The sequence below is a fragment of the Kogia breviceps genome, chromosome 1 (assembly GCF_026419965.1).
Source record: "Kogia breviceps isolate mKogBre1 chromosome 1, mKogBre1 haplotype 1, whole genome shotgun sequence".
Taxonomy (NCBI): domain Eukaryota; kingdom Metazoa; phylum Chordata; class Mammalia; order Artiodactyla; family Physeteridae; genus Kogia; species Kogia breviceps.
The window spans coordinates 85129221-85156226 of NC_081310.1; the positions used below are offsets into that span (position 1 = coordinate 85129221).

The 27006-nt window shown below is 41.3% G+C and overlaps 2 protein-coding genes across 53 annotated transcripts in view; one reads left to right on the forward strand and one right to left on the reverse strand.

The window, feature by feature from the left end:
* Positions 1-161: 161 nt before the first annotated feature.
* On the reverse strand, positions 162-8816 carry C1H1orf43 (chromosome 1 C1orf43 homolog). Of its 3 annotated transcripts, none has more exons than XM_059072454.2 (7): positions 8410-8816; positions 7917-8018; positions 4024-4141; positions 3763-3816; positions 2927-3093; positions 2781-2839; positions 162-717 (listed from the first exon to the last, which is right to left on the reverse strand). In XM_059072454.2, the coding sequence occupies exons 1-7, from the start codon at positions 8473-8475 to the stop codon at positions 522-524; spliced, it is 762 nt and encodes a 253-aa protein (XP_058928437.1). In that variant the 5' UTR covers positions 8476-8816; the 3' UTR covers positions 162-521. The 3 variants fall into 3 exon arrangements, with proteins under 3 accessions (XP_058928437.1, XP_066893084.1, XP_058928446.1); XM_067036983.1 differs by having other exon boundaries at positions 2733-2839; positions 8410-8668; XM_059072463.2 differs by lacking the exon at positions 7917-8018 and having other exon boundaries at positions 8410-8669.
* An 84-nt stretch (positions 8817-8900) lies between these two features.
* The window catches only part of UBAP2L (ubiquitin associated protein 2 like), a 42352-nt gene continuing 24246 nt past the window's right edge, over positions 8901-27006 (forward strand). For 7 of the 50 annotated variants that reach the window (XM_059071976.2, XM_059072031.2, XM_059071942.2 and 4 more), the window contains exons 1-10: positions 9035-9117; positions 13143-13272; positions 14496-14573; positions 15108-15218; positions 19032-19233; positions 19600-19695; positions 20119-20164; positions 20696-20808; positions 22621-22680; positions 24924-24976. In XM_059071976.2, coding sequence (XP_058927959.1) covers positions 13183-13272; positions 14496-14573; positions 15108-15218; positions 19032-19233; positions 19600-19695; positions 20119-20164; positions 20696-20808; positions 22621-22680; positions 24924-24976 — 849 coding nt within the window. In that variant the 5' untranslated portion in view covers positions 9035-9117; positions 13143-13182. Of the gene's footprint in view, positions 9118-9231; positions 9470-13142; positions 13273-14495; positions 14574-15107; positions 15219-19031; positions 19234-19599; positions 19696-20118; positions 20165-20695; positions 20809-22620; positions 22681-24923; positions 24977-27006 lie in introns of those variants that run through there. The other 43 variants (XM_067036874.1, XM_067036925.1, XM_067036824.1 and 40 more) reach the window with 20 other exon arrangements.

Here is a 27006-nt window from a genome sequence, read left to right on the forward strand (position 1 = left end):
GCACCAGGGTAAGTTGTTCTATATACCACTCATGGCCTCACCCAATCTCCCCACCAGTTCCTGTATACCTTTCCCACCAATGAACTCTTAGATGTCTCAAACCCAAATGGTTCCCATTCAACTGTGTTCAAAGGGATAGACACAGAAAACAAGACACCAAGCCCCATCATCCCAACTCTCACCCTTGGGATTATTTATTGTCTGGAAAAGGAGAGATGAACCATGATTAAAACCAAGTGAGGATTTTTAAGGAAGCTTTAACAGAAATATTAAAAACAGATGAATTTAACTCTAGAGAAAAGTGCTACCAAGGGAAAATAAAGTCTTAACTGACGTTCTGAAACTGGCTGTAAGACAGGGTGGGAGAATGATCCTCTAGGCATGAACTCTAAGAGCTCTCAACACAACCAGAGCTTCAGCTCATCCAGTCCAGGCTGCTGAGCCAGATTGACCTGAGGGCTGCCCGGCAAGCACAATGCAGTCTGTCTGGCTCCATCAACAGTGAGAGTTTTTCAGCTCCATCACAGAGTACTCTCCAGTGTGTTATAGTTGTCCTTAAAGCTCTTCAATTCGAGGAAGTGCTTGGCACGTTTACTCTTCTGACTGGAGGGGAGGTATGTCACCTGGATGGTTGTTGGGGAGACTTCAGGAGACTGGGTTAGGTCTTTGGCTGCTGACTGATGTTGTCGCTGAGAGCTCCCACTTCGGGCTTTGACCCTGAACAATACAAAGAGGGCAGGTCATGGACAGAATGAGAACTAATGGAAGAAAACAATTCAAGGCTTATCCATCCTATAAATGCAGCTGTAGCCACAAATGGTCTCTGTCCTACCACATAAACTAGTTACTAAAATCTCATCTGGTAGCCTAGAAATAGCAGAGAAACCAATTTTCCCACTAAGTCCTTGCCTCTGACTCAACCTCTTCTTCATTTCACTGTGCTTAAAGAAAACTTTTAATTCTGCTGATTCACCTAATGTGTGCATGCCATTAATATACTCCCAGTCCCTTGAAACAACTGAATAACAAAAAATAATATTGAAGTTAACTACTGAGTACTTATTAGGACATTAAACCTGGTGCTTTACCAACATGTAATTTACTAACATCCCACTATTCCTATACGGTGGTAATCATCCCCTTTTGCAGGTTAGGAAATAAGGGTCCATGCAGTAAGTTGCCTGAGGTCACAAAGCTAGTAAGTGACAGAGAGCTGGGATTCAAACCTAAGTTTGTCAGATTTCAGAGCCTTTACTCTTCAATATACTCGTTGAAACTTTCTAGAAACTAGAGGTCAAAGAGACTAAATTTTTTTACATTGTGGTAAAATACACATAAAATTTACCATCTTAACCATTTTTAAATGTTTACAGTTCAGCAGTGTTAAGTACATTCACACTGTTGTGCAACCAACCTCCAGAATTCTTTTCATCTTGTAAAACAAACTCTCAGCCTATTAAACAACTCCCTATTCCCCCTTTCCTCCAGCCCCTGGCAACCACCACTCTACTTTTTGTCTCTATGAATATGATTATTCCAGATACCTCACATAAGTGGAATCATACAGTATTTGTCTTTCAAAGAAACTGAATTTTGAACAGGCCTCCTGCCTGACTTCTAGACCAAATGCTCCTTTCCATCCTTTCCATATGTTCATTTTCATTAGTTTTCTACGTAGTTTTTACTAGGACCTTTTGTCTTTAGAACAAGGTAGTTTATTTTTAAATAGAGAGAAGACAGGACAGACATACCCCTTATCTTTTGAGAAAGAGCCATAATCAACACAGCAGAAAACAGATATATTCTTTCCATGGCTGGTAACTAACTTTTTATTCTAGACTGGCTTTCCCTCTTTACTCTTTCAGTTACACGTATGCGTAAACAACATAATGAAGGTTTGTTAGTACGTATTTAAAATGTTCCCAGAGAGGGACTTCCCTGGTGGTGCAGTGATTGAGAATCCACCTGCCAATGCAGAGGACACGAGTTCGATCTGATCCCTGGTCTGAGAAGATCCCTCATGCCGTGGAGCAACTAAGCCAGTGTGCCACAACTACTGAGCCTGCATTCCAGAGCCTGCGAGCCACAACTACTGAAGCCCGCATGCTCTAGGGCCCGTGCTCCGCAACAAGAGAAGACACTGCAATGAGAAGCCTGTGCACCACAACGAAGACCCAACGCAGCCAAAAAAGATAATAAATAAATAAAATACATAACATAAAAAGAGGAATTGTGATGTGGTCATAACATAAATGGGGAAAAAAAAAAAGTTCCCAGAGAAAAATCATGATGTCTCTTCTGTAACACAAGCCCTCAGCAGCTGATTCTTTAGTGATACCTTTTGTTTCAGATAGGGTTACTAATACTTTAAGTGGTAATAAAAATGGTTGGCAATTCTTTTACCGAACCAAGGCACAAAAGGATGACACTGAGGCCCTGAAGAGAAAGCATCTCTGTGTGCTGAAAAACTTTTATTTTATTCCCTTTACTGGTGTAATAGGTTATACCAATTCTGACATTTTACTGAGTTGGACAAAAAACAAAAACAAGAGAAAAAGAGATGCACAATAGTAGGAGAAACTTCTCTTATTAGCTTGTAGAGCAGCATCTGCTTTCCAATGTGAGAAAGCAGCAGCTCTAACAGCCTAGGACCTGACAACTGTTATGTTATCATAGATTTTGTTCACAGTGCTTTTGAAGGTCATCTCACTGTGGGAACAGTCCAGCACTACCTGTATTCTCTAACCAGCTCCCTTTGACATGTTCCCCTCCAAACTCACACTGTGGCCAGCTCACTCAGGGCCTCCTGATAGCGCAGGTACTCACTCTGGCCAAAGACCTGAAGAAAGAGGAAGGAAGAATGAGGATCTCTCAGTTTGGGGCATCCCTTTAGTTCCTGGAAGGAAAAAGTGGCCATCTGGCTTACCCCTGTCCCATAGCGGGCTGTCTCATAGCCATCCAGCAGGGTATCAATGAGGGCCTTGCGCACACCTTTGAAAGGAGTACTAGTGTTTCGAAGATCTAGCAGATAGGAGCGGAAATTCTTGCCCATTAAGGAACGGGGATGCCGGCCTTCAGCATGAAATGGAATCTCTATGGAGATAATAGAACAATGATACCCCCTTTCCCATTTGTTTAGTCTTTCTAATTAATTTCCCAAACTTACAACTAGGTCCAATGAGTGAGTTGGGGTGAAATTCTAATAGAATTCAGAAGACCAGAGATATAGAGCTGTGTCTGAGTGGTCATATGGTGGTGGCAATACAACTGTTAAACTATACCAATGACACACAATAGTGTCATTTTCCTATTTACCCTCCTATTTACCCATAGTTTAAGATATAAACTATGTTTTGGTAGAGATAGAGAATTTTTGACAATGGTCATATGAAAAAAATGGAAAAAAATTCAAGAGCATTTCTGACAATGGTCATATAGAAAAAAATTCAAGAACCATCCACGAAGGCTTGGTGAAAAAGCAGATGCTGCCTGTCTTTTGTGGGAAAAAAAGCAAATTACCACCATCTAGTTCATGAAACTAAAGGTCTAGAAAGAACAAAACAAATCCAGACTCTTTGGAGAAAAATAACTTACATACATCATTTCCTTAGGTAAAACAGTAACCTAGTACTCTCAAAACTAGGAAATTCCTACCAGCCGGAGATGTGCAGAAAGGAAAAATTCTAACACATAAAGTGGGTTCCTCCCTCTCTTCCCCAGGTGAGCTTTCAGGATCTGGAACAGCTGTTGAGCAGCCCTTACCAGAGGCACGGATGGCATCCAGAGCTTTCATCCTGTATAGATAGTTGTAGCAATCTGTTAAGAAAGAGACTGGTCTCAGGCATAACCCTCAAAAGATTCTCCCAACTCCAGCAAGCTTAAAGTGCCTCCCACATCTGACATATACCCAGTAACAAGGAACCACAGCTGCTGAGTCTACCAGCAGATATAACTCTGAGAGCAAAGGAATTCTGAGTTTGTGAGACCCCTCCCTGAAGTATCCTCCAAGAGCATGCCGCATACTTTGATTTCCCTGGGTTTCCAGCTGTAGTAGTCTTGTGTCATCATCTGCAAGGAGCTGAGGTTCATATTTGATATCCTGAACCTTGGAGAGTCGGATATCAATCTCCTCTTTTAAGTCCTGTTCATGTGGAGAAAAGAATGCACAGTCACTTAGCCTGTACTTTGCTTCCCATCAGTCTGGAAATGGGGCAGAGCAGGTGAACAACTAAGACAACAGAAACAGAGAAAATGCTCATTTGGCTAATGAAATTGCAAGACTCAAGAATTTAATAAAGAATGGGGTTGGGTTTGCTAAGAACCTCTCCAAACTGCCTATCTCTAAGCTAGATCTTTTAACCTGCCATAATTCCTTCAAGCCCTACACCATTAACATTATTTCTGATTTTCAACTGAAATTTTGGAGGGCGCTGAGTGGCATGCAGGATCTTAGTTCCCCCACCAGAGATCAAACCCGCACCCCCTGCAGTGGAAGCACAGTCTCAACCACTGGACTACCAGGGAAGTTCCCTTGACAGGATTTAGAAGAATCTTGGTTAGGTGTCATAAAGAACTTCCTGAGCTGGAAAAAAATGGACATCAACTGGAGGTCAATAATCTACTCTAAAAACCTATAAGAAGATCTGTATGTGGTTTAGAAGTTTGGGAACTATCCCTACCTGGTGGACCACAGGATTTCTAGAGGCTTTCTTCTAGAGCGCATTTAATTTTTTTAGTAGGTAATTCAAAAAGATATGAAAGGCGTCACCAACACTTACCCAGAAGCAACCACTGTTAACAGTTCCATATTCATCTGTCTTAAGAGGGTTGCCAGAGTCCCAGCAAGTATTTTCTTGTGACAGTTAGGAACTTCTATTGTGAAATGTCATTCGTAGAATACATTTGACATATATATACACCTTAATTACAAAATTCATTAAGATGCACACCTGTATGCACTATCCAATTTATGAACTGGACTATGACCAATGACTTGGAAGCCTTGTGTGTCCATCCAAATGAATGCAACCTCCAACCTTAACTTCTCAAGTTTTATTTTTCTTTGCTGTTTTATCACATCACCCTGAGGAAGATGTTTAGCTTTGCCTGGTTTTGAAATTTATACAAATGGAAAAAAATATATATATATATATTTTTGCTTTGGAAAAATACTTTTTGAATTGCTCTGCAACCTATCTTTTAAAGTTTTAAATAAACTTCACTGAGGTTTAATTTACATGCAATAAAATACATCCATTTTAAGTGTGTAGTTTGATGAATTTTGACAAATGAATAAATCCATTCAACCACTATCCCAATCAAGATACAGAACACTGGACTTCCCTGGTGGTGCAGTGGTTAAGAGTCCGCCTGCCAATGCAGGGGACACGGGTGCGAGCCCTGGTCCAGGAAGATCCCACATGCTGCAGAGCAACTAAGCCCGTGCACCACAACTACTGAGCCTGTGCTTTAGGGCCCGCGAGCCACAACTACTGAGCCCACATGCCACAACTACCGAAGCCCGCGCACCTAGAGCCCGTGCTCTGCAATAAGAGAAGCCACTGCAATGAGAAGCCCGTGCACCACAACGAAGACCCAATGTAGCCAAAAATAAATACATAAATAAATTTATTTTCAAAAAAAGATACAGAACACTTTCATCACCCCAAAACGTTCTTCATCCCCCTTTGCAGGCAACCTCCCACTTCATGCCCCAGGGCACAGTGATGTGCTTTCTATCAATATAGTTCCTCCTGTTCTAGAATTCCATACAAATAGAATGGAATCATACAGTACGTATTCTTTTGTGAATGGCTTTCTGGCATTTTTTCACCTGGCATGTTTTTGAGATTCATTCATGTTTGTGATTTACTTTTTCCATTCAAAAGTATTTTGGAGATTCACTTGTGTTCATATACTTATCTTCAGTTTATTTTCATTCCTTATAGTATTCCAGAATACTACTACATTATTATATATCCATGCTCAAATGGACATTTAGAGTAACAGTTTTTTAAAAAAAAAATATTAGAAACAATGCTGTGAGTATTCTTGTACGTGTTTTCTGGTACACATGAACAAAAATTAATTTCTCTATGGTAGGAGAATTGCTGGGCTATGGATTAGGTACATTTGCAACCTTACTAGACAATACCACAATATTTTCCAAAGCACTTTTACTAATTTGTTCTTCCACCAGCAATGGATGAGAATTTAGCCAGAACTTTTTTTTTTTTGTGGTACGCGGGCCTCACACTGTTGTGGCCTCTCCCGTTGTGGAGCACAGGCTCCAGAAGCACAGGCTCAGCAGCTATGGCTCACGGGCCCAGCCGCTCCGTGGCATGTGGGATCTTCCCAGACCGGGGCATGAACCCGTGTCCCCTGCATCGGCAGGCGGACTCGCAACCACTGCGCCACCAGGGAAGCCCTAGCCAGAACTTTTTAGAGCAAGAGGAATCTTGATCTCATCTAGTCTGAGGTTGGGGGGGTCCTAAATAGTCAAAGGTTTGATTGGCTCATGACATACTGGAAACTAACCCTATATCCTTCTCATGGAAGGCAGCTGGCATTTGGAGAACTGGGAGAATGTGGAAGCACTGCTGAGGTTTCAGGCCACAGCATCTTCTTTGAGGCTTTCCATTAAATATATCAGCAAAGAACAATGAGAGGAGGGTTACAGTTCTAGTTAATAAAAAGACATTGCTCTAGGAGTTGACAAAATTGTGTCCTAGCTCTAGCCCTCCCACTAACCTGCTTTTCACTCAACAATGAATTATTACTATGTGTAGGCCCTGGCTCTACAGCAGTGAACATAACTGACATGGTGTGTCCATTCTTACAGCTTAGGGAAGAGAGAGGCATTAAACAAATAAACATAAAAGAATATTTGTAGTAAAATGCTATCTGAAAACAAAGAAGACCTACTTTATAATGGGTCATAAGCATTCCTCTTTGTAGGAAATAGTATTTGATGTAAGTTCTAAAGATCAAATGAGCTAGCCAAGTGAAAACCAGAGGTAGATCATTCTAGGCCACAGTGACAGCACACATAAAAATATGAAGTTCAACCAGTGTAGCTGGATCCCAGTGATCAGGGGAGAGCCATACAAAAGGTTGGTAAGGACAGCAGGCAACCTTTACCCAGAAGTGTAAGGCGGAAGAAGCAGGATGGGGGTGGCAGTTGGGGGTATTAAGAGTTCTGTGGGGCATTAGGACATGTTAGGTTTGAGACGTCTATCAGACATCTAATTGGAAATGTTAGGTAGGCAATTGGATATACAAGGATGGAACTCAGGAAGGAGGAATGGGATAGAAATGAAATTTCAACAGTAGATATTTACAGCCCAGGAAAGGAAAGCAATTACCTAAGGAGAAAGTACAGACAAGAGACTGCTTGGTTATTCACTTCCTGTATGTCCTCCAGTAAGTTACTTCCTTTTCTTAGATTTCAGTTGGCAACATGAATGATAGAACTAGATGATTTATGGGGCCCTTATAAATCTCAAGTTTTGCAATGGCAACCCCTCTCACTGATCTGGGGCTAATTCTAACCACTCTAACCCCATCCTAAATTAAAAAACAAAAACCCAAAACAGAAAACACTGGGTAGTTTAAATTGAACTGGGAAACATCATACCATAAAGAGTTGGGAATTTTCATCCAAGTCCTTCATTCTGCAGATGCAGAAACTGAAGTCCCTGAAAAAGCTACTTACTGTGCCACGGCAGTGAGCAGGTAAGCCAAGACCCAAGATGACCTTTATTGCTCAATATACTAATATACAATATACTAATATACATATGGGTAACTGGACAAGGAAATACGGGAATTAAGTCATTTCTAAAGGCAAAGGAAATCTCATTCTGGGCCCTAATGGATCTGGAGAACCAGGCCTATCTCATGCCTTAAGGACCTACCTTGGGGGCATTGTGTCCCACAGGGACATGAGGTCCCCTTCGGGATTTCATTGCAAAGCGCATGATTTGCCTCTTCACAAAAATAAATAGCAGTACAAACACCTGTCCAAAAGATATGAGAAGTAAATAACCTTGAATTAAAAAGTTAGACAAAAAAAAGGCATGCCTTCATTTCAAATCCCTCAATTCGGCCTCTCACGAATGCTTCGGGGCATAAGTTGGGACAAAGCAAGGCCGTCAGCAACGGCGTGGACATAGATAAGCCTGTAGCGTGGAGGCTTGGGGGTCTTTATCCTAAGGTTTAGGGGGAGGGTTCTCGGCCAGGGGCGGGGCGGTCGGTGACTTATGCTCCCAGGTACTCCTGGGATAGGAGTCAAAGCCCAGAAAAAGCGCAGGTGAGTGGGTGGAGAATGAGGACCGGGAACTGCTCAAGAGGATGGTCTCTACTGGGTCAGAGGCGACAGCAGGAAATGGGGTGGGGGAATCTCCTCACCAGGCTCCCGTAGGCCATCACCAGCACGACATTCACGCCGGACAGCCAGTTACTGCCGGACGCCATGGCCTCCCCACCCCGCGCAGAACCGCTCCGGTTTACCCCGCTGCCCTGCCTCGTCAGCCCGGGCTGCGCCGAGGCAACGGCGCCTGGGTTCCCTGAAGCGCCCCGGCCATTTCCTTACGGGGAAAGACCAAGGCTGACCGGGCCTGAAAACATGGCGGATGGTGGGGGCGGGGGGGTGGCTAGGAAAGAAGAACGACGCCTTCCCGCTTCCCCCCAGCACGTGACTCAGGCACGCAATGACAACCGGGACCGACGAGTGCGGAGACGCGGAACTACACCAGTAAGAGGAAACGGAGGTTATCCGCGCGTCACGTGGTGGAGGCGGGGCCGCCGCGGAGGAGGCGGGGCGGGCGCGCGGAGCCGGAATGAGGTGTCTCGTGGCGAGGCGGCACGCGCACGCAAGCGTGCGCGTCCTTTTTCGTATCACGTGCTGGGGGACGCAGGAAGGCAAGTGGGAGGGGGAAGGCGCGAGAGCGAGCGCAAGAGGGAAAAGGAGGGAGGGGGGTGGGGAGGAGTGAACCTTATATCACGTGACAGGGGCGGCGCGGCCCGGGGTGTCAGTGTGGAGGAGACTGAGGTAAAGTTGGGAGCGCAGCGGCGTTGGCGGCGGCGGCGGTGGCGGCGGCAGCGCGGCGGGGCCGGGTATTGTCCGCGGCCCCTTTAAATCCACGATCCCCCTTTTACCCTCCCTCCTTTCTCCCCTACCCCCGCCGTATCCCCCTCCCTCGGTAGGCCCCCCCGCACTGTGTGTTCCCCACTGTACACCCCCCTCCTAGTCCTGCGAGCCCTGCCCCCCCTCCCCGAGTCGGCCGCTGGAGGTTTTGTTTATGGTTGGGTTCGCGGCCTACTGGGCCGCGCCAGAGCCGGGGCCTCGATTTGGGAGCGTGGCCGGGGCGGGGCTTGGGGCAGCCGGAGGGGGGGGGCCATGCGTCTATAGCCTGAGAGCGGGGAGAGCGAGAAAGCGCGAGCGAGCGAGGCCTGGGCCCCGCCTGAGGTAGGGCCCTCTCTCTACCCTGGTCGGTGCCTGTGGAGAAGACGAGAGGGCCTCCTCCCTTTCCAACCCTCTGCGGGCCTCCTCTGATCCGGATCCGGCCTGGTTTGGGGGTGGCGGGGTGGGAGGGGGGAGGGAGGGCGATGGGGTGGAGCTGCCCCAAACTCCCCCATGTGGCCCTCAGTTTGGAGTGCGGAGGATTAATTTGTTCCGGGTGGGAGGTAAGGAGGCGATTGGCCCCGGGAGCTCCCGATGTGGCGCTGAGCGGGGTGAGCCTCCCATCCTCCACGCGTGGGCTGGCGTCCCCTCTCCGTTTCCAGCCTCTTTGTCAGCTCCTCTTATTACCTTTCCTTCTTGCTCACCGCTCCAGCTCTTGGAATATATTTTTTTGCTGCTGTCTTTAGCTTCCTGTCTTCCATACTGTAATTTTGGGTACCCCAAACAATTAATGATGTTATTCGGGAAACTGGGCCTGAAGGCCCCCATAAGGTATATTGCGCCTAAGGGACGTCATTAGAAAAGTGGGGTATGGGTTCACTTTTCTTATAATGGGACAGGAATTCCAAATTTCTTCGACCCTTCACCTTGTGGACAGTCCTTAAATTGCTTTGCAAACTGATGTCACAAATAGGAGGCCGCTCCTTTTCCACCGTTCTTGAAATGTAGCCATCTCTGGTGTAGGATGTTGTGGAAAGAAAAACACCACAGTAACAGGCCTTTTTTTTGTTGTTATTGTTACCCCTTTTGCCTTTGATTGTCCCTGATTATTAGATGGAGAAATCCTTTTTGTCTTCTCCCCAACCACTTCCACCACCCATATTCTGCTTTGGGGACGGATGTCTGATGTGACTTGCTGGGATGTGATGAGGGTCAGTGACAACCTGAAATACAGGAGAAGTAAAACGTTTTGGCTGTGTATGGGTTGTTACAACTGCTTTGAGATCCATTGTCCTTAAAGATTAGACTATCCCAGTGATTATTTCCGTTGTGAATGGGAAGTCGGGAAGTGTTGCTGGCATGTAAACTAATGACGAAAGGTCTTAAAATGTACTGTTTGGATTTTGATTTTTTAAAGCCCTTTGTTGCCAAATGTGTCCTAACTGGGTAGTACTCTTTTTAAAATTAGATTCAAGTTGATGGGGAAGGGGATGCAGGGATCATTTCCACAGAGCATCTAGGGGAATTAGTTGCTCTGTTAGAGGTAGCAAGCCTTACTCACCCCTGTCCAGCTTCAGAGTTTCTGAATTGTTTCTCAAATTAGATTGTAAGCTCCCTGAGGGCAGCAACCAAGTCATATTGCTTTTGTATTTTCTAAAGTATTGGACACATAGTAGATACTCAATAAATACTTGTTATTTATTTTTTTCTGTAAAATTTCTCTGGCTATTTTTTTAAGTAGCTGGCTTTCAGAAAACAGTCAAGGGCACTCTTGTGTTGAAACCTGTATTTGTTCCTGCACTATTCCCTTGGTCTCCAATACTTGTCACCTACTTCCCTTAAATATTTTTATGTTTTAAGAAAGAGTACTTAACAAGATTCCTCATCTCCACTGTGATAACTCTGGGTATGTGTCTCTGCTTGCTACTAAAAGGCTACTAATTCTGTGCCCTCCAGTGATCCATCCCAGATCACTTACTTTTGATCTTTTGGTCAGTGTTGTTACTACCTAGGTGGTAAAATTTTCCTAGTCACACATTTCAAAGCATTTGTGAGAGAGAAATGGAAGTTAATAGCAAGAGTGATTAGGAGGATTTTTTTTCCCCTTTCCTGAGTAATTGTGTGGATTTCAAAATGACTTTTTAATGTATTACATTGATTGGTACTGTACATGCAGTTGTCCATACAGGTAGTCATGAAATTCATATCCACAGTGTAACTCATGCTCACAAATTGAAATCACATGATGAGTAGAAAGCAATCAATATTTGTAAGTTACAGGAGAGGCTACTCCCATGTCAGAATGTTCCTCTTAGAGTCAATTATAATAAAGCCTGATAGTTTTCCTCCAGGTTTTTTCTTTCTTTTTTTTTTCTCTTTGATTTGAATCCAGGCGTACTTGGTTGAATAACACTTGTTTATTGTAAATTAAATGTTGGAACTTGACAATAATGGCAGCCTGGGAAAATGGACTGCAGTGTATCAAATAATCCTGTACTACCTATACATATTTACAGCCCTTTTTGTGCACATTTGTGTAGGGAGAAGAGGTAATGGTTAAAAATTAGCCATGAACTTTCCTTAAAAATATTTCTTGGTGACAGGGAATGTAAAACTCAATTCTTAATGACTGCATCAAACAACAAAGACCTATGTAACATATTGACCCAACTGGGTGAAATTTATCCACAGGGAAGTTGGCTTTCTTTGTGACCCAAGAAACAGGTGAAATTCACTTTCCTAATATTAATCGTTACATATTTCTTTAGAAGCCCAGCCTACCTGTCCCTCATATCCAGCAGTGTCTTCTGGGCAGCTTAGAATTACCCTATATTAAGTTTCATTAATGAAAAAAAATTCAATATAGAGCAGAAAAGTATAAACTTGTCCTCTTTGGCAGGGAATAAAACAATGCAATGTAACCTTATTTTGAGCGCTCCATCATATGATGAATGTTTTCTTTGTTTACTAAATGCAACAGCTGAGATTGCATTATAAAACAAAGTATGAATGAAGGCAACTTAAATTCAGTAGAATCTTTGCTTGTTAGAAGTGTTACTGACAAAACGGATCTGGTTTTGGGAAGGCCCTGTGTTTTCCATGTCTCTTTAAAGACTCAACAAAGTCATCTTGCTGGCAATAATGTCTCAAGTTTAAAATGACTTCCCAGAAGCACTTTCTTCCAAATAAAACTCTGTGCTAGATGCTTTTGGTTTGGGACAGATTTGGGATTCTCTGTATATTAAGGTGAGTGGTGGAGGGGAATTGCAATTCTGGTTTCTTGGAACTGCGGACTTAGGAAACCAACAGAAGCAGCCACAGAAGCAGCCGCAAAAGCAGCATGTTAGAATTATCATCCAAGGAACTGAGATTCTGGGCAAAGTCACTGGGGCTGATACGTGCCTTGCTGAAAGGTGTGGGAGCCCCCACACCATACTGAGAGATAGAAACTTGAGGGAGGAAGAGAGAGGCTAGGCTTGAGCTTGTCCTTTCCCAAATGATGGAGGACACATGCAACTTATGTTTAAAAGGTTGTAAGACAGGTAAAGCTGTTTTCAAAGGTAGGTTGAGTACAGCATTTTAAATTGTTCTTATTTGGAGTGTAGACTAATCCCCTTCATGGAAGGCTTTTGTTTCCAGGCTTTGCTGATTATCTTTCCTTCTGTCAAAGGGACTTTGGGTATTTTCACCTATTGGAAGACTTGATTATTAACGTTGTTTTGCTTACTATCAAGATAGCAAAACTTCACAAAGGCTGCTTATAGGGGACTGTAACCAAATCGTGCTCATAACTTTAAAACAAACCATCACTTAACACATGTTTTATATATTTCTTGTTTTACAAAAATGGATTAATAGTCATAGTTCCCTAAGGAATTTATCATACTGGAAATCTGTCTCAAGAACAGGTGAATGTTGGTTTGTCTCTGAATGTGGTGAAGGTGCTGATGAAAGAGAGGTTGAAAACATTTTGCCCACATTTAACATCTAAACTTTTTTTTTTTCTTAAATCTTTCAGTATTCTACCTTGTAAATACTGTTATTTGTATATACTGTAAATGATGACGTCGGTGGGCACTAACCGAGCCCGGGGAAACTGGGAACCACCTCAAAACCAAAATCAGACACAGCACAAGCAGCGGCCCCAGGTAAAGAACCCAAGGGATATGCATCCATGGGGTAGCCTTGCTGGTTGATACTGGTTTCCATCTAGTGCAGCATCATTCTGTGCTTTGGATTATTAGTTTGGGTTCTTTATTCTTATTTTCTAATCCATGCCTCTTTTCACTTGGGGCTTGATAACTGTTAATGACATGTTATGATGCAATGTGCTTAATTTACTGCATTATGACGCTTGGAAAGAATGGGTCCTGTGCTTTGTATCTCTAAGATAGCATTTTCCTTCATTCATCTGGGTTGTTTTAGCAATACGTTTCTTATTTCCTAGACCTTGCACTTTGACATCCCTCTAGCCAATCTTTGTCTTGCCACCTTCTTCCTTTCCTTTGCTCTTCTTTTCCCTAACTTGTCTTTTGTTTTCCTCTCTGTTCTCATTGAGGCCTAATCTGATTTTTCCTTTCCCATGAGGAGTTAGCATCTTTACTGTGTTCCTTCAAGATTAACAGATGAGACACCCTAGAGTATTGCTCAGTTTTAAAGAGTAAATTAACCTCCTTGGCACCTGGGTGCTGAGGTTTATGAGTTCTCTCTCTTTTTTTTTTTTTTAAGTTGGATTTAGATATGATCTTTTTTTTTTTTTTAAATAACCAGTCTGGTATTTGTTGGCACCTAATATGAATAAATTAATTTGTATTTGGTTATGGTCAGTTAAATTGAATATGTAAGACTAGAACTTTCCTCTTATTCATTTTTTTTTTCACTTCTTTTTCCAGGTGAATTTCTAGCAGAATTTTAGTACTTAATCTCAGTTGGGGCTAAAATATCTGACATCTTATAAACATACACTGGATACTTGGAAGATATGCTGAGTGTATCCTCAGACTAAACCTTAATGATATTCTCATCCCTAAGGAATAAGAGGGTGGCATTAGTCATTGCAGAATCAGGAACAGGGTTTACACATGACTTTGCAAATAAATGAAATTGAATTAAGGCACAGTTGTTTCAAAGTGGTGCTGTGACCCCAAAATGAGTCTCTTTAACTGTGAACATAGGTGAAAAAGCTCCCTGCTTTTTTAGAGATTATAGCTTGAAATAGTCACAGCTTCACTCTTTGTTGTCATGGTGGTAGCGTTTTATTAGTTGGTCATTTGTAACAAGGAGAAGGAAATCAGGATGGGAGATGGGAATATTTACTATATAGGTCCGTCTTATTTCTCTAAACTGTTGTCTCTTGATCATGCTTTCTTAGGCCACTGCAGAACAAATTCGACTTGCACAGATGATTTCGGACCATAATGATGCTGACTTTGAGGAAAAGGTGAAACAAGTGAGTGTATCACTAATTTGCCATAAGCTGTGGGAAAAGACATCAAGATCAAAGCACAGTTAAATAGAATTGATGCCTACCAGGATATTTTCCACTATAGTATTAAAAGAATTATGAGTGCTTTTATTGTCTGATTGTACCCCTTTGGACAGATACATTGTCCAAAGAGGTTTTACCTTAATTTTAACCTCTTGTTTATTGAATGACTTTGGTACCATTGTGCAGCAGCTTTGAATAGTTGTGGCATTTAGGAAATGTGGAAAGTCGTGGTATACTGGATCCTGTATGCTTCTGCATTTGATTCTCTATTAGATGCTGTAATGTTCAACTGCTTTATAAATACTTTTGCCCCATCCCTAATCACAGGTTGTTAATATTTTGCTTTTGGAACTAGAGTACCAAAATTCTGCATGTTATACTTTTTTAAGCCTGGTTCTTTCAAACTCAGCTGTGTCTTCTTCCTTTTTTTCACCTAGTTTTCTTTTGTGGGGAGTGCAGGCTTGTTCATGATGGTTGCTGATCTTTCTCTTTCAGTTGATTGATATCACAGGCAAGAATCAGGATGAATGTGTCATTGCTTTGCATGACTGCAATGGAGATGTCAACAGAGCCATCAATGTACTGCTGGAAGGAAACCCAGATACGGTAGAGTGCTAATAAAGTGTTCTAGAAAGTGGGTCCCTTGTTGAGAGGCTAATAAATTCCAGAAATAGCAAGTGGGGTAACTCACCTTAAAGCAGAGTATCTTATTCTCCAAATAAAGCAAGGAACTGTCTTGGAGATTATTTACTGCAGGTTGCAAATACTTAAAATTTATGTACAATAAATAGGAGAAAACAGATAAAATCAGTTTCTTCTAGTTGGCCTGGAAATAAATTATTCATTCTAGGCTAGTGACTGTTTTCAAGATTTGGTTAGTCTGAGTTAAAGGTGCTATTTAATAGCCTTAGTTACTAATCATGGAAGATTTCTGTTCACGTGTTTTATTGCTATTGAACAAAGCCACAGACTACTGGATTCTGATTTCAGAACACTCCCACCAATATCAGCTTTATATTTCACAATACCTTTTCGTCATGTGAACTTAACTTCTGTTGAATTAGCAGAGAAACAGACTTTAGTGCCTGTTGACCATCCCTGGAGATGATAGGGGATATTGGAGGAACTCTTGCCCTAGAATTTAGAGTTGCTTTCACCTCCTCCTTTCCTTTCTATTTAAGGAGAATCCTCTGTTTTGTTATTGTCTTATTACTGTTTCAAATTGTTAAGCCCCTTAAGAACAGGGATTCTGCCTTACTAATTAATCTTTGGGATGTTCCTGCAGTGTTTAGTAGAGACCTTTATTATTATTATTTTAATGAGGAGTGTATCATTTGAAGTCATTTTTTTTTTTTTTTTTTTTTTGTGATACCCGGGCCTCTCACTGTTGTGGCCTCTCCCGTTGCGGAGCACAGGCTCCGGATGCGCAGGCCCAGCGGCCATGGCTCACGGACCCAGCCGCTCGGCGGCATGTGGGATCTTCCCGGACCGGGGCACGAACCCGTGTCCCCTGCATCGGCAGGCGGACTCTCAACCACTGCGCCACCAGGGAAGCCCTTGAAGTCATTTTTATTTACTTGGTCTTACTCGGGATCTTTGGTTGAGATTGATAACCAGATTTCATCCTTAGAGAGATTAACTTACTGATGTTACAGTGTCACTTTAGCTGAATGTTGGAGGTTTGTCAGTTTCCTCGAAGCAATGGGAAATAATAGTGAAAAACTATTTTTAATCATTGAATTTAAATTTGTACCTTTTTCTCTTCAAAAGTGTGGTCCTAGGTTAGATTTTATATTATGGGCCTTGTTTGAAAATTACTGCCTGGGTAATCAGAAAGCAGTTCTGGTTCATCTTGAGTTTACTCCAGAGTAGTTGCCTCTGTATTTTTGAGGGAGTGGGTAGAGGTGGAGGTGGATCTACTTACACTTTTTAAAAATGTGAATTTTGGGGGGACTTCCCTGGCGGTCCAGTGGTTAAGACTCTGAGCTCCCAGTGCAGCAGGCACGGGTTCGATCCCTGGTTGAGTAACTAAGGTCCTGCATGCTGCATGGCACAGCCAAAAAAAAAAAGTGAATTTTTATTTGTATTTTATTTTTTTTCACAAGTCATATTTTGTTTCGTCTTCTAACATCTCCTGCCTAGTGCTACAAGTCTGACCTTTCACAGTATCAAAAAAGAAAAAAAGGTAGAGAATGTAGGTTTATGCCACAAATAAACCAGCTACTAGTGAAACCAATGGGAATCATTGTTGGATGTATTTGCTTGGATGAGACCGTATTAGAAAACGGGCAGTGCCTTGGGAAGATTATAGTAATTCTTTTTACTTACAGAACCCATCTGGTGCCAGCAGCTGATGTATAATCATAGAGAAGAAAAAGGTGACAGGTTTCTTAAACCTATCAGGTTTTGAGACAGAGTAGCAAAAACTCGAAGAACTGTGTCAAGTCTGGTTTCCAGTGTTCCTGATGTAGATTTAGCTACAAGGTTACTATAATTTATGAATTGAAGCTACTGTGAGCAAAAATTGACCTACCAGCTATAATGTGGAATCTGGGTGGGTTGAAAGAGTAGGCAACAAGGAGCTGCTGAGTCCTAGGCAGATACTTAATTTTTAGTAAAATGTTTCTTGTGGACTTTTTAGAATATGTAGGTATGCTTTTAGTATAGTTTTAAATTGACTGTTTTTGAACTTAAAAATGTTTAAATTGTGGTAAAATATATTTAACAAAATTGACTAGTTTATCCATTTTAAGTATACAATTCCTTGGCATTAAGGACATTCACAGTGTTGGACAACCATTACCACTATCCATTTCCAGAACTTATTCATTTCCTAATTAGAAACTGTATCCATTAAACAGTTAACTCTGTTTCCCCACTCCCAGGTTGGGGTAACACCTATTTTCACTACCTCCTGTAAGGTTTTGCCTGTTCTTGGTACCTCATATAAGTGGAATCAAATAATATTTGTCTTTTTGTGTCTTTGTTTAGGAAAATGTTTTCAAGGTTTATTTATATTGTGGCTTGTGTCAGAATTTCACTCCTTTTTAAGGCGGAATAATATTCCGTTGTATGTTTGTAGCACATCTCGTTTATCCACTCATCCACCGGTGGACACTTGGGATTATTTGGAAATAAGTTGTTGTAGACATCATAGTACTTTATTTGCTAAATTCTTTGGCGTGTTTCCCTTAAAGGATACTCTTTTATATGACCACAATATTATTATTAACCCTTACAAAATTAATAGCAATTTCATATTACTATTCCATATTTTCAAAGTTATTGGATATTAGATACCTGTTGCTGAGCATCAGGGCCATTGTAGTTTGGGTTAGATGGTATCTAGGATAGTAAAGATCTGATAGTCTTGGTGATTGAACTGGAACTTTTTTGTGTACATATTTTCTGCAAAAATTTGTAAATCAATGTATTTGTGTGTTTAAAACTTTAAATTTATAGGGAATTCGCTGGTAGTTAGGACCCCACGCTTTCACTACTGAGAACCTGGGTTCAATCCCTGGTAAGGGAACTAAGATCCTGCAAGCCGCATGGCGAGGCCAAAAAAAAAAAAACCTTCAAATTTATAAAACTCATTTTCCTAAGGAATGAGTTATTGCAAGACTGTTTAGCTCATTTTCCTTATTGTAAATATTTCCTCCTGCAATCTGGAATGAACTGCTTTGAGGAAGGTTGAATCGTATTGTAGCAGTTCAGGATGTATAGGGGAGAACACGGTGAATAAAACCAGGAATGGAAGGCTTCCTATAGTCAGCATGTCTCAAGGCCAGGGCTGTGCTTTCCGGACTGCAATTTGGTCGTCTTTTAAATAAAGGAAATTGGTGTGTGTGAAGGGGGGTGGGTTGGGGAGTAGGTATAGTTGTTTTCCTCCTAAATTTCTAGGTTGCTGAATTAGAGAATATACTCAAGAGTCAAATGCTATTCATTCATTCTGAATTCAGAGTTAACTTTTATAAACTTTCAGTTTTCTTTTCTGCTTTATTTGACATGGATAAGGCTATAAAAAACTGAAAGTCACTGAATCCAAAGGGAATTAGTTTTTTCAGCCCAGGAAACACACTTGAAAGAAAGGACCAGTAAGTAACTAGGTCCTTTGACTACCACGCTGAGTGACTGAACTGGATAGATAATCTTGGTAACCCTTTTGGAAGTGATCCCTGCAATCCATTTGCTTATAAACATCTCTTCTACAAAAAGGGCTTCAATTTTGCAGTGACAGGTGTAGAATTTGTTTTGAGGTTCTGTCTATACGTTCCACTTAAACAGAAATAAACTAATAGAAGTTATCTTAGATGTGGATGCTGAGAGGAGAATGGTTAACAGTTGTCCCAGCTTTTATCTCTGGTTTCCTGGTAGCAACCTATATTGATTAGACATGAATGCTCTGCTCTTCTTCAGCATTCCTGGGAGATGGTTGGGAAGAAGAAAGGAGTCTCAGGACAGAAGGACGGTGGACAAACGGAATCCAATGAGGAAGGCAAAGAAAATCGAGACCGGGACAGAGACTATAGTCGGCGACGTGGTGGGCCACCAAGACGGGGGAGAGGTGCCAGCCGCGGACGAGAGTGTATGCATGGGGCTTTAACAAAACCAGTTGTGGGTTAGTAATGTCTAGACTTGAGGGATGTCAGGGCCCTGCGAGGCTGGATCTAGTAACCATTATATCATCCTTTTGATTTTTCTTAAAATCATCTGTTCTGAGACCTTGGCATTTCTTGCATGTAGCCTTTTCTAGCAACAGCCACCAGTTTAGCATGAAGTTACCTTGTAGCTGTTTGTAAAATTGTTTGACTAGTAACCATTCCCTTAGTAACCATCATGTTCCATCCTTCCAGCTCATTTTCTATTCTTTGTTTTTGTCTCCCCACCACCATGTATACATACCATTTATGTACATACTTTCTATTCACTTTGCTCTGGCCATCTGTGGTGTTTTGTTTTGTTTTGCTTTGTTTTTAAATTTCAGTTCGAGGTCAGGAAAATGGATTAGATGGCACCAAGAGTGGAGGGCCTTCTGGAAGAGGCACAGAAAGAGGCAGAAGAGGTCGTGGCCGAGGCAGAGGTGATCAGTTTGTTGGTGGGATGGGTACTGGGGGCAAGCTACTCTTATTAGTTTAGTAGGGGTCTGCTTTATTTAAAACCAGACAAATTCACATGGATTCTGGATACCTTAATTGTTGAGGTGTCATGCAAATTCTAGAGATTACTGAGTGGGCAGTGGGAAGGAAGGTAGATGTCATTTTCTCTGCTCTTTATTGTTGCTATTATTGTATTTGCTTGAGGATCCAGTAGTTTGATCAGCAAAGGAACAACCTTGTCAATAATAATTGTTCTGCTGTGTTATATTTAACTGATGTGCTACAGAGTGAGAGAAGGCATATCTGATGATATCAACCACTTACTTTCCAAAGCTGCCTCAGTTGGCAAGGTGATTTTATATCAACTTCTAAAATATTTCTTTCTCCTTCTTTTTCTCCTTCTTTAGGTGGCTCTGGTAGGCGGGGAGGAAGGTTTTCTGCTCAAGGAATGGGGTAAGTTTCATTGATTCAGTGTTAAAGTCTTTAATTTTTATTTTTCCTTAAGCATTACCATAATGTTTTAGCATGGTTAGTATCCTGGTATCCTGAGGATAATAGGCAGCTATAACCAAAATGTGATCAGAAAGATTGCTGGACTATTTCATAGGTGTGTATAGGTATAGGGCTTATTTTTGGGAGATAAGCATTTACCACCTGGATTATTTTATCTCATAGCTTCATTTGAATACAAATACCTGCTATTTTCTCAAGATCTTCATGTGGATTTTATTGGTGTCCTAATCCCAAAAGGGATAGTAGTTATAAATTAAGATTATACCATGAAATTTTAACTAAGCTGGTAAGTGAGGAAAAGTAGACAGCTTATAGGCTTATAGAATGGGGCCATGGTTGATCTGTACTAGGAAAGAGACAGTCAAGATTCTGATTGCCCTCCTTTTGAGTTAATTTTCACTGGTGCTGCTTAGAGCTCAGAGGCTCTTTTAAGCTTTTTTTTTTTTTTTTTTTTTTTTTTTTCCCTCCCAGAACCTTTAACCCAGCTGATTATGCAGAGCCGGCCAATACTGATGATAACTATGGCAATAATAGCGGCAATACATGGAACAACACTGGCCACTTTGAACCAGATGATGGGACGAGTGAGTGACTTTTATTAGTTTCTTGTCTCTGGGAATTTAAGGAAATAATTTTTTTGAGGTTATATTAACAAAAAAGTTGAGTAGTTTTTGGCTACTGAGTCAGAGACAGAAAGGGATGACAACTGAATTACAGTGTACTCTCTTCATTTACTATGTGCCCATGGGCACATTATACTTGCGATTTCACCTGATCTTCATCACTATTTTATGAAATAGACATTATTTATCGTCACTTTCCAGATGACAAGACTTAGACTGCAAAAGTGGTTATGAAATTTGCTAGTATTTGAACTCAGAATTTTTTGACTCTAAAAGCTCATGCTCTTTCCATTATACCATTAGCTCCAATTGTATTTCCTAGTGTTTCTGTTTGGCTACTTAGCTTTGCCCTTTGAAAAGATATCCAGAATTAATTAATCAAGCCACTACTTGTAAAGATGAATAGGGCCCAGAATCAAAGCCCACTGTCAGTTTATTTGTTTCTGCATACAGAGGTAGGAGTATCTTTTTCCCTTAATTTTTGGGAAATCTCAGTTTCTGGGCAAGAAGGAAATCTGGAGACTTTCTGCCTCTCTTTGTTGGATAGTCTTCTGGGTGTGGTAGAGTATTATGGGATTCGCTTTTTTTGTTAGCTGACTTTGATGAATATTTGGGTAGCGTATATATGTTTGAGGATATGTTAGGCTTGTGCGATACACCAAAATGTGTTTGGGAATAAGAGGTAACTTTTACTACTTTAAATAAGAGCAGCCTCTTGATTCCAGAGTACTTTCTTATGAGATCAGCTATCTCTTTCTGGCTGAGCCAGCACATGGAAAGCCTGAGACTTTTTTCCTCTTACAAAGTGGGGGAAGGGTTAATAGTAGAGCATGAAATAGGCTCTTTGACTCCTTATCCATTTAAATTTGCCTTGCCCCTTTTCAAAGATCTGTTACCTTAATCCTGCGTCTTTAGGAAGGTCTTTGGCCCAAATCGCTTCTCATCTACTGCCCACAATATGCTGTACCTCAGGTCCTGAGTGTTACTTGCTTTTTGTTCATCAAGCTATCTTATAAACTCATTTTTAATACAGATTTCTCATTGGTGGAGGCTAAAGTTGAGTTATTGGCAAGCTAGATAGATATCTTTTTGAAGTCCCTTAACCATTTGGCTATGAAATATCCTTTTCTGTTTTAACTTATACTTTGGAGGCATTAGAACTGCTCTTTATTCATCTCTTGATGGCTTTGTAGAGCATTGGTAACAATCTAAATAACAGATATGTTTCTGAGCTCTAGTTTGTTCTTGGGTATTTGGCTTTTTATCATTGGCAGAAAAGATAATAGAAGTTGAGGGATTTGGTTTTAATTGTGGATAGAAAATCAGGCATGGAGTCCCAGTCCTAGATTGAAAGCCTTAGCTATTTGCAACAAGGATCTGGTTGGGAAAAGAGAGAGGGAAGGAAGAGGTGTGTGTTTATTTATACTGAGTAGAGAATAGCAGATTTGGGAGGCTAGAATCAGAAATTTTTGATTTGTGGCTGAATGAAAAATTATGTGAATTGCTGCTGTTATCTTGTTAGTGTGAAAGTGTTGAGTATAGTTTCATGCATTCCCTTCAAGTTTCATGATTTGAACTTACCTTCACGCATGATCTCTTTTTGTGTTTTCATGATAGCAAATTACAAATTCCCTTTTTAATTTAAAAAGAGACTCAAATCTACCCTTAAAATATCCACAGGTACAGTGGGAATTGTGTGTTGGGGGCAGACATTCTCATTCACAAGCAAAATTTCACTGGTTGTTTTTTCTTTTCTTTTCTTTTTTGTTTCAGGACTTGATTTCATTGGGGTTGAGGGGTCAAATTATCCCCGAAAATTTGAGACTGCTCCTGGTATGATACATCCAGGCGCCTAACTGCCCCGGATATTTAATAGATTTTTATGAACTGAAATATCTGTGGATATGTCATTTTTCTGTCTTCCTGCTTTTTATTTTTCTGCTTCTTTCTTTCATATTCTGTGCCTGTTTTTCCTCCTTAAAAAATTAGTTTATTTAATGAATATTTAATATTTACATTGTCTGTGCTTTTTGCTGATGGAATGGAAGCCCTAATCTTTTGTTCAGAGCATTTGCACTCTTTCTGCGCCTTAACGCTTCCTCAGTGTAGTCCTTTTCCTTAGCCAAGACCATACGTCCTATATAGGAAGGTGTCAAGTAGCTGTCTACAGTCTTCCTTTCCATTCCAGATGCAGTCGCCAGAGTGCAGGGGAAAAAAAATTCTTGCATTGAGAGATAGCCTCTCAGTAGTAAATAACTTCTTATATTACTTCCAATTCTAGGATTGCGTGTATGTGTTAACCCAGATTTTGGATTCCAGTTAGCCAGGGTGGGATGGTTGTCAATGGGGAGGAAATATGCCATCACTAGAGAGGGAGAGAAGAATGTGGTTTGTAACTTGTCTAAACTGAGATTGGACTTTAGTTGGACTTTAGTTTGATTTGGAGAACATTGTCATTATTAAGTGGTTTGGAATTTCCCTGGCACAGTTTAGACATTGTCCTGGGAAAGGCATTGCACTGAACATATTTTTCTCTAGGAAATAGGATTTTTCGTTATTAAATGTTTAAGAGAATTTCAGAGGGTTTTGTAGGTGTTAGAATATTTCTCTTCAGTGACAGTGAAATCTGAATGCCATGCCTTCATTCCTTCATTCTTGTAAGAAGTTTTCTCCATTTGGAGAGAATGTTTTAAGAATTATTAAATATATACTGTTACTCTAGAGAAGAAAATAAGGTGTTTTCTGGTCCTCGCTACACAGAGGTTCCTATTTCTTAGTGTGGTTCTTTGGTTGAAGCGAAGAATTTTAGGTCTCATAGAAACTCACCTATATTCCTTAAAAAATGGCAGGTTCCTTTTCTGAGGATATGCGTATACGTGAAGCAAAACAAGGGGAATGTGGAAGGTGGTTTGATTATTTACGGACCTCTCCTACAGAAACTGTGTCCCTCCATTGTCTGTGCCATGACCTCAGCAGGTCAGATTTTGTGTTTTGTATAGTTAGGACCAGTACGGTAACTATTACACATATTTGATTTTTCAGTCTCATCTTGTGTCTTCTGAAAAGAACAGATCCATTGGGGTTTCTTATAGTTAAATCAATACGATCTATAAACTTGACTTCTGCTGAGTATGCATTTTTAAATTTAATTTTTGGCTGCGTTGGGTCTTTGTTGCTGCGTGTGGGCTTTTCTCTGGTTGCAGAGAGTGGGGCCACTCTTCATTGTGGTGCACAGGCTTCTCGTTGCGGTGGCTTCTCGTTGTGGAGGCTTCTCGTTGTGGAGCATGGGCTTTAGGCACGCGGGCTTCAGTAGTTGTGGCACACAGGTTCAGTAGTTGTGACACATAGGCTCTAGAGCGCAGGCTCAGTAGTTGTGGCGCCCAGGCTTAGTTGCTCTGTGGCATGTGGGATCTTCCCGGATCAGGGGTTGAACCCATGTCCCCTGCATTGGCAGGTGGATGCTTAACCACTGCGCCACCAGGCAAGCCCTGAGTATGCATTTTTAAATTCAGTTCCCATAGCAGGTAGGTGTCGGTGCTCTCAGTTTGGATTTCAAGCCTTTCCTTCTTCACTGCCCTTTGACTATAAGGTGGCAACCATTTGTGTTCCTCTGCCCCTGATGCCATCTTTCTTCAGACTGTCTGCAGTATTGTCTTATACCAAATAAGTATAGCTTGCATGTTTCAGTTTAAATTGTCTGCTGCCATTTCACTGAACCGGACTACTAAGTCAGAGGACTGAAGGTCCTTAAGAGATTGCTTGGAGCATTGGGTCCATTGGAATCTTGCTCTCTCTTGCATTTTTCTCTCTCTTTCTTACTGTCTGGCTCTCTTTCCTATTATAGTTGTGTAACAAGAACTGAATATAGCTGTGAAATCATAATCTTATTAAAACCCTGGTTGTTCTGAGGTATCCCTTTCTAAAAAGTCTTTTCCTCCCTCTGAAGCCCAGAATCCCTTCTGATTACTAAATTCTGGTTACACTTTTGGCTGCCAAAAGTTTAATACATCCATATTTTCTGCCTATGCTTTTTACTGGTACTTAAAATTACTTCATTGTTTTTCCTTTATTCCCAGGTGCATGGAGGACTGCAACAGAGGAGTGGGGAACTGAAGATTGGAATGAAGATGTAGGTATTCCCAGGTCATTCCTCATTAGTACCTTCTATCCCTAAGTGGTGTTTAGGGATAGAAAATGGGTATGTTTCTACCCCTCAAAATTCACCCTTAAGATTCTGACCCAAAACTTTTACATCCAAAATAGTGTTCTGAGCCAGAACATTTCACATATGTTATATGAAGGAGACTGGGCATGAACAGGACTCTGTGGAACCAGACTATGGAAAGGGCAAGTGCACTTGTGTAAGTCCAATATCTGATTGTCGGATTTATCCCAGGAAGAGATGGTGGTTGGGTAGGGCACTAGAAATGGAGTTAGGCAGGTAGTGCATTGAGTAACAGCTTCTGTAGCACATGACTCTCCTTGGAGCAAATCAGTTATTTGGTTCACATTCAGGCATTGGTGTATGGTCCTGTAATTGGCTTAGAGGTGGGTACAGATGAGAGTTACAGTACCAGGTTTTTAAGTTTACAGTCTGGTTGACTCTGGGACCCCTTTTGTTTTTGTACTAAGAGCCCAACGTGGTGATTGTAATTGAAATGAACATGTAGGTTTGGCTATCTTCCAGATTGACTAAACTAGGAAACCTCATAGATGGGTGGCACATAAACAAGCTATATGAATTCACTGGAGTAGTACCTGAGTAAAAGAATTTTCCTTATCCCTGGTCACAGTCAAGCTTTTGCTGTGAATTACAGTTTCCCGTGATCATGGATGAACTTTTCTATACTTGTATTTATTCAGTCAAGACAGAATATGATAAGAGGAAGTGATGTGTCAAACTGTTTTGGTTTTCAGGCCTGAGTTTTAAAATTCTGGATGTATCAGCATCAGAGGGTGATTCTTTTCTATTGTAGCAGAGCTAGACTGCTTTGTGAATACTTTCTAAGATTTGGCTTGTCTGCTTAACCACCTTTCAGAGAATGATATATTTGGGGGAGTGGATTCCCTGTTTTTAGAGGGGAGATTTTAATCAAAAAGTTTTTTTTAAAAATCAACTTCTGGGGAATTCCCTGGTAGTCCAGTGGTTAAGGGCTCCACGCTTCCACTGCTGAGGGCCGGGGTTCAATTCCTGGTTGGGGAACTAAGATCCCAGAAGACCAGGCAGCATGCCCCCCCACCTCAAAAAAAATCAACTTTTGAATAGTAGGAAGATTTATTCCCTACAATTTCTTACCTAACTTTAGTGTTTTATAGTGGAGAGACTAGGTGTAACAAAGTCAGTTTGGTTTTTTTTTTGGTCAAAGTCAGTTTTAAGGCAAAAAATGCCTTTTAAAAAATATGTATTTATTTATTTATTTATCTGGTTGCACCAGGTCTTAGTTGTGGCAGGCGGGCTTCTTAGTCGCGGTTCCAGGGTTCATTTAGTTGTGGCTCACCGACTCCTTAGTTGGAGCACGTGGGCTCCTTAGTTGTGACATGTGAACTCTTAGTTGTGGCATGCAAACTCTTAGTTGTGGCATGCATGTGGGATCTACTTCCCTGACCAGTGATCGAACCCAGGCCCCCTGCATTGGGAGCATGGAGTCTTATCCACTACGCCACCAGGGAAGTCCCCCAAAAATTCATGTTAAAATTATTCCTCCATTTATCGACTCATCAGCACTTGGGCCCTTACTGCTCAAAACCCAAGAATTAACTTATTTCTGTCTTCATCTTGGCTGTGATCTTCCTTTCTTTGAGAGGAGTAGTGGAAGATAAAGTATGGTTTGGATTGAGGTAGGAGTTGGGAGCTGTAGCGGGAAAATTTAAAGGGCCTTTCTCTGTTTTTCTGTCTAGCATATTCACCTTCCTGTAAGTTCAGTGTGCGTATCATGTGACTCCATTAGATTTTATTGGGTTTCTTGATCCTGCCCTCTCTTTTGATAAAACCATTGTGCATCGATACAAGGGGCTTGAAGGTCAGTCCATTCAGGATTCCTTAGAGTAGATAGTTCTCTCTTCTAAGGGTTTTCCCCTTTTTCTTGATGTTGAATTCCCCTTACCTGTGCCAGGTTTCTGACTGAAACCTACGTAACACTAGGAGTGACAAATTCCTCT

What these genes read in the sequence shown, in the direction of transcription:
- C1H1orf43 (XM_059072454.2), bottom strand. Translation starts at nt 8,475, where the DNA reads ATGGCGTCCGGCAGTAACTGGCTGTCCGGCGTGAATGTCGTGCTGGTG. An exon ending in TGATGGCCTACGGGAGCCTG is followed by an intron (nt 8,019 to 8,409) that starts GTGAGGAGATTC and finishes TCTTTTGGACAG; the next exon opens with GTGTTTGTACTGCTATTTAT. An exon ending in GGATGCCATCCGTGCCTCTG is followed by an intron (nt 3,094 to 3,762) that starts GTAAGGGCTGCT and finishes TTATCTCCATAG; the next exon opens with AGATTCCATTTCATGCTGAA.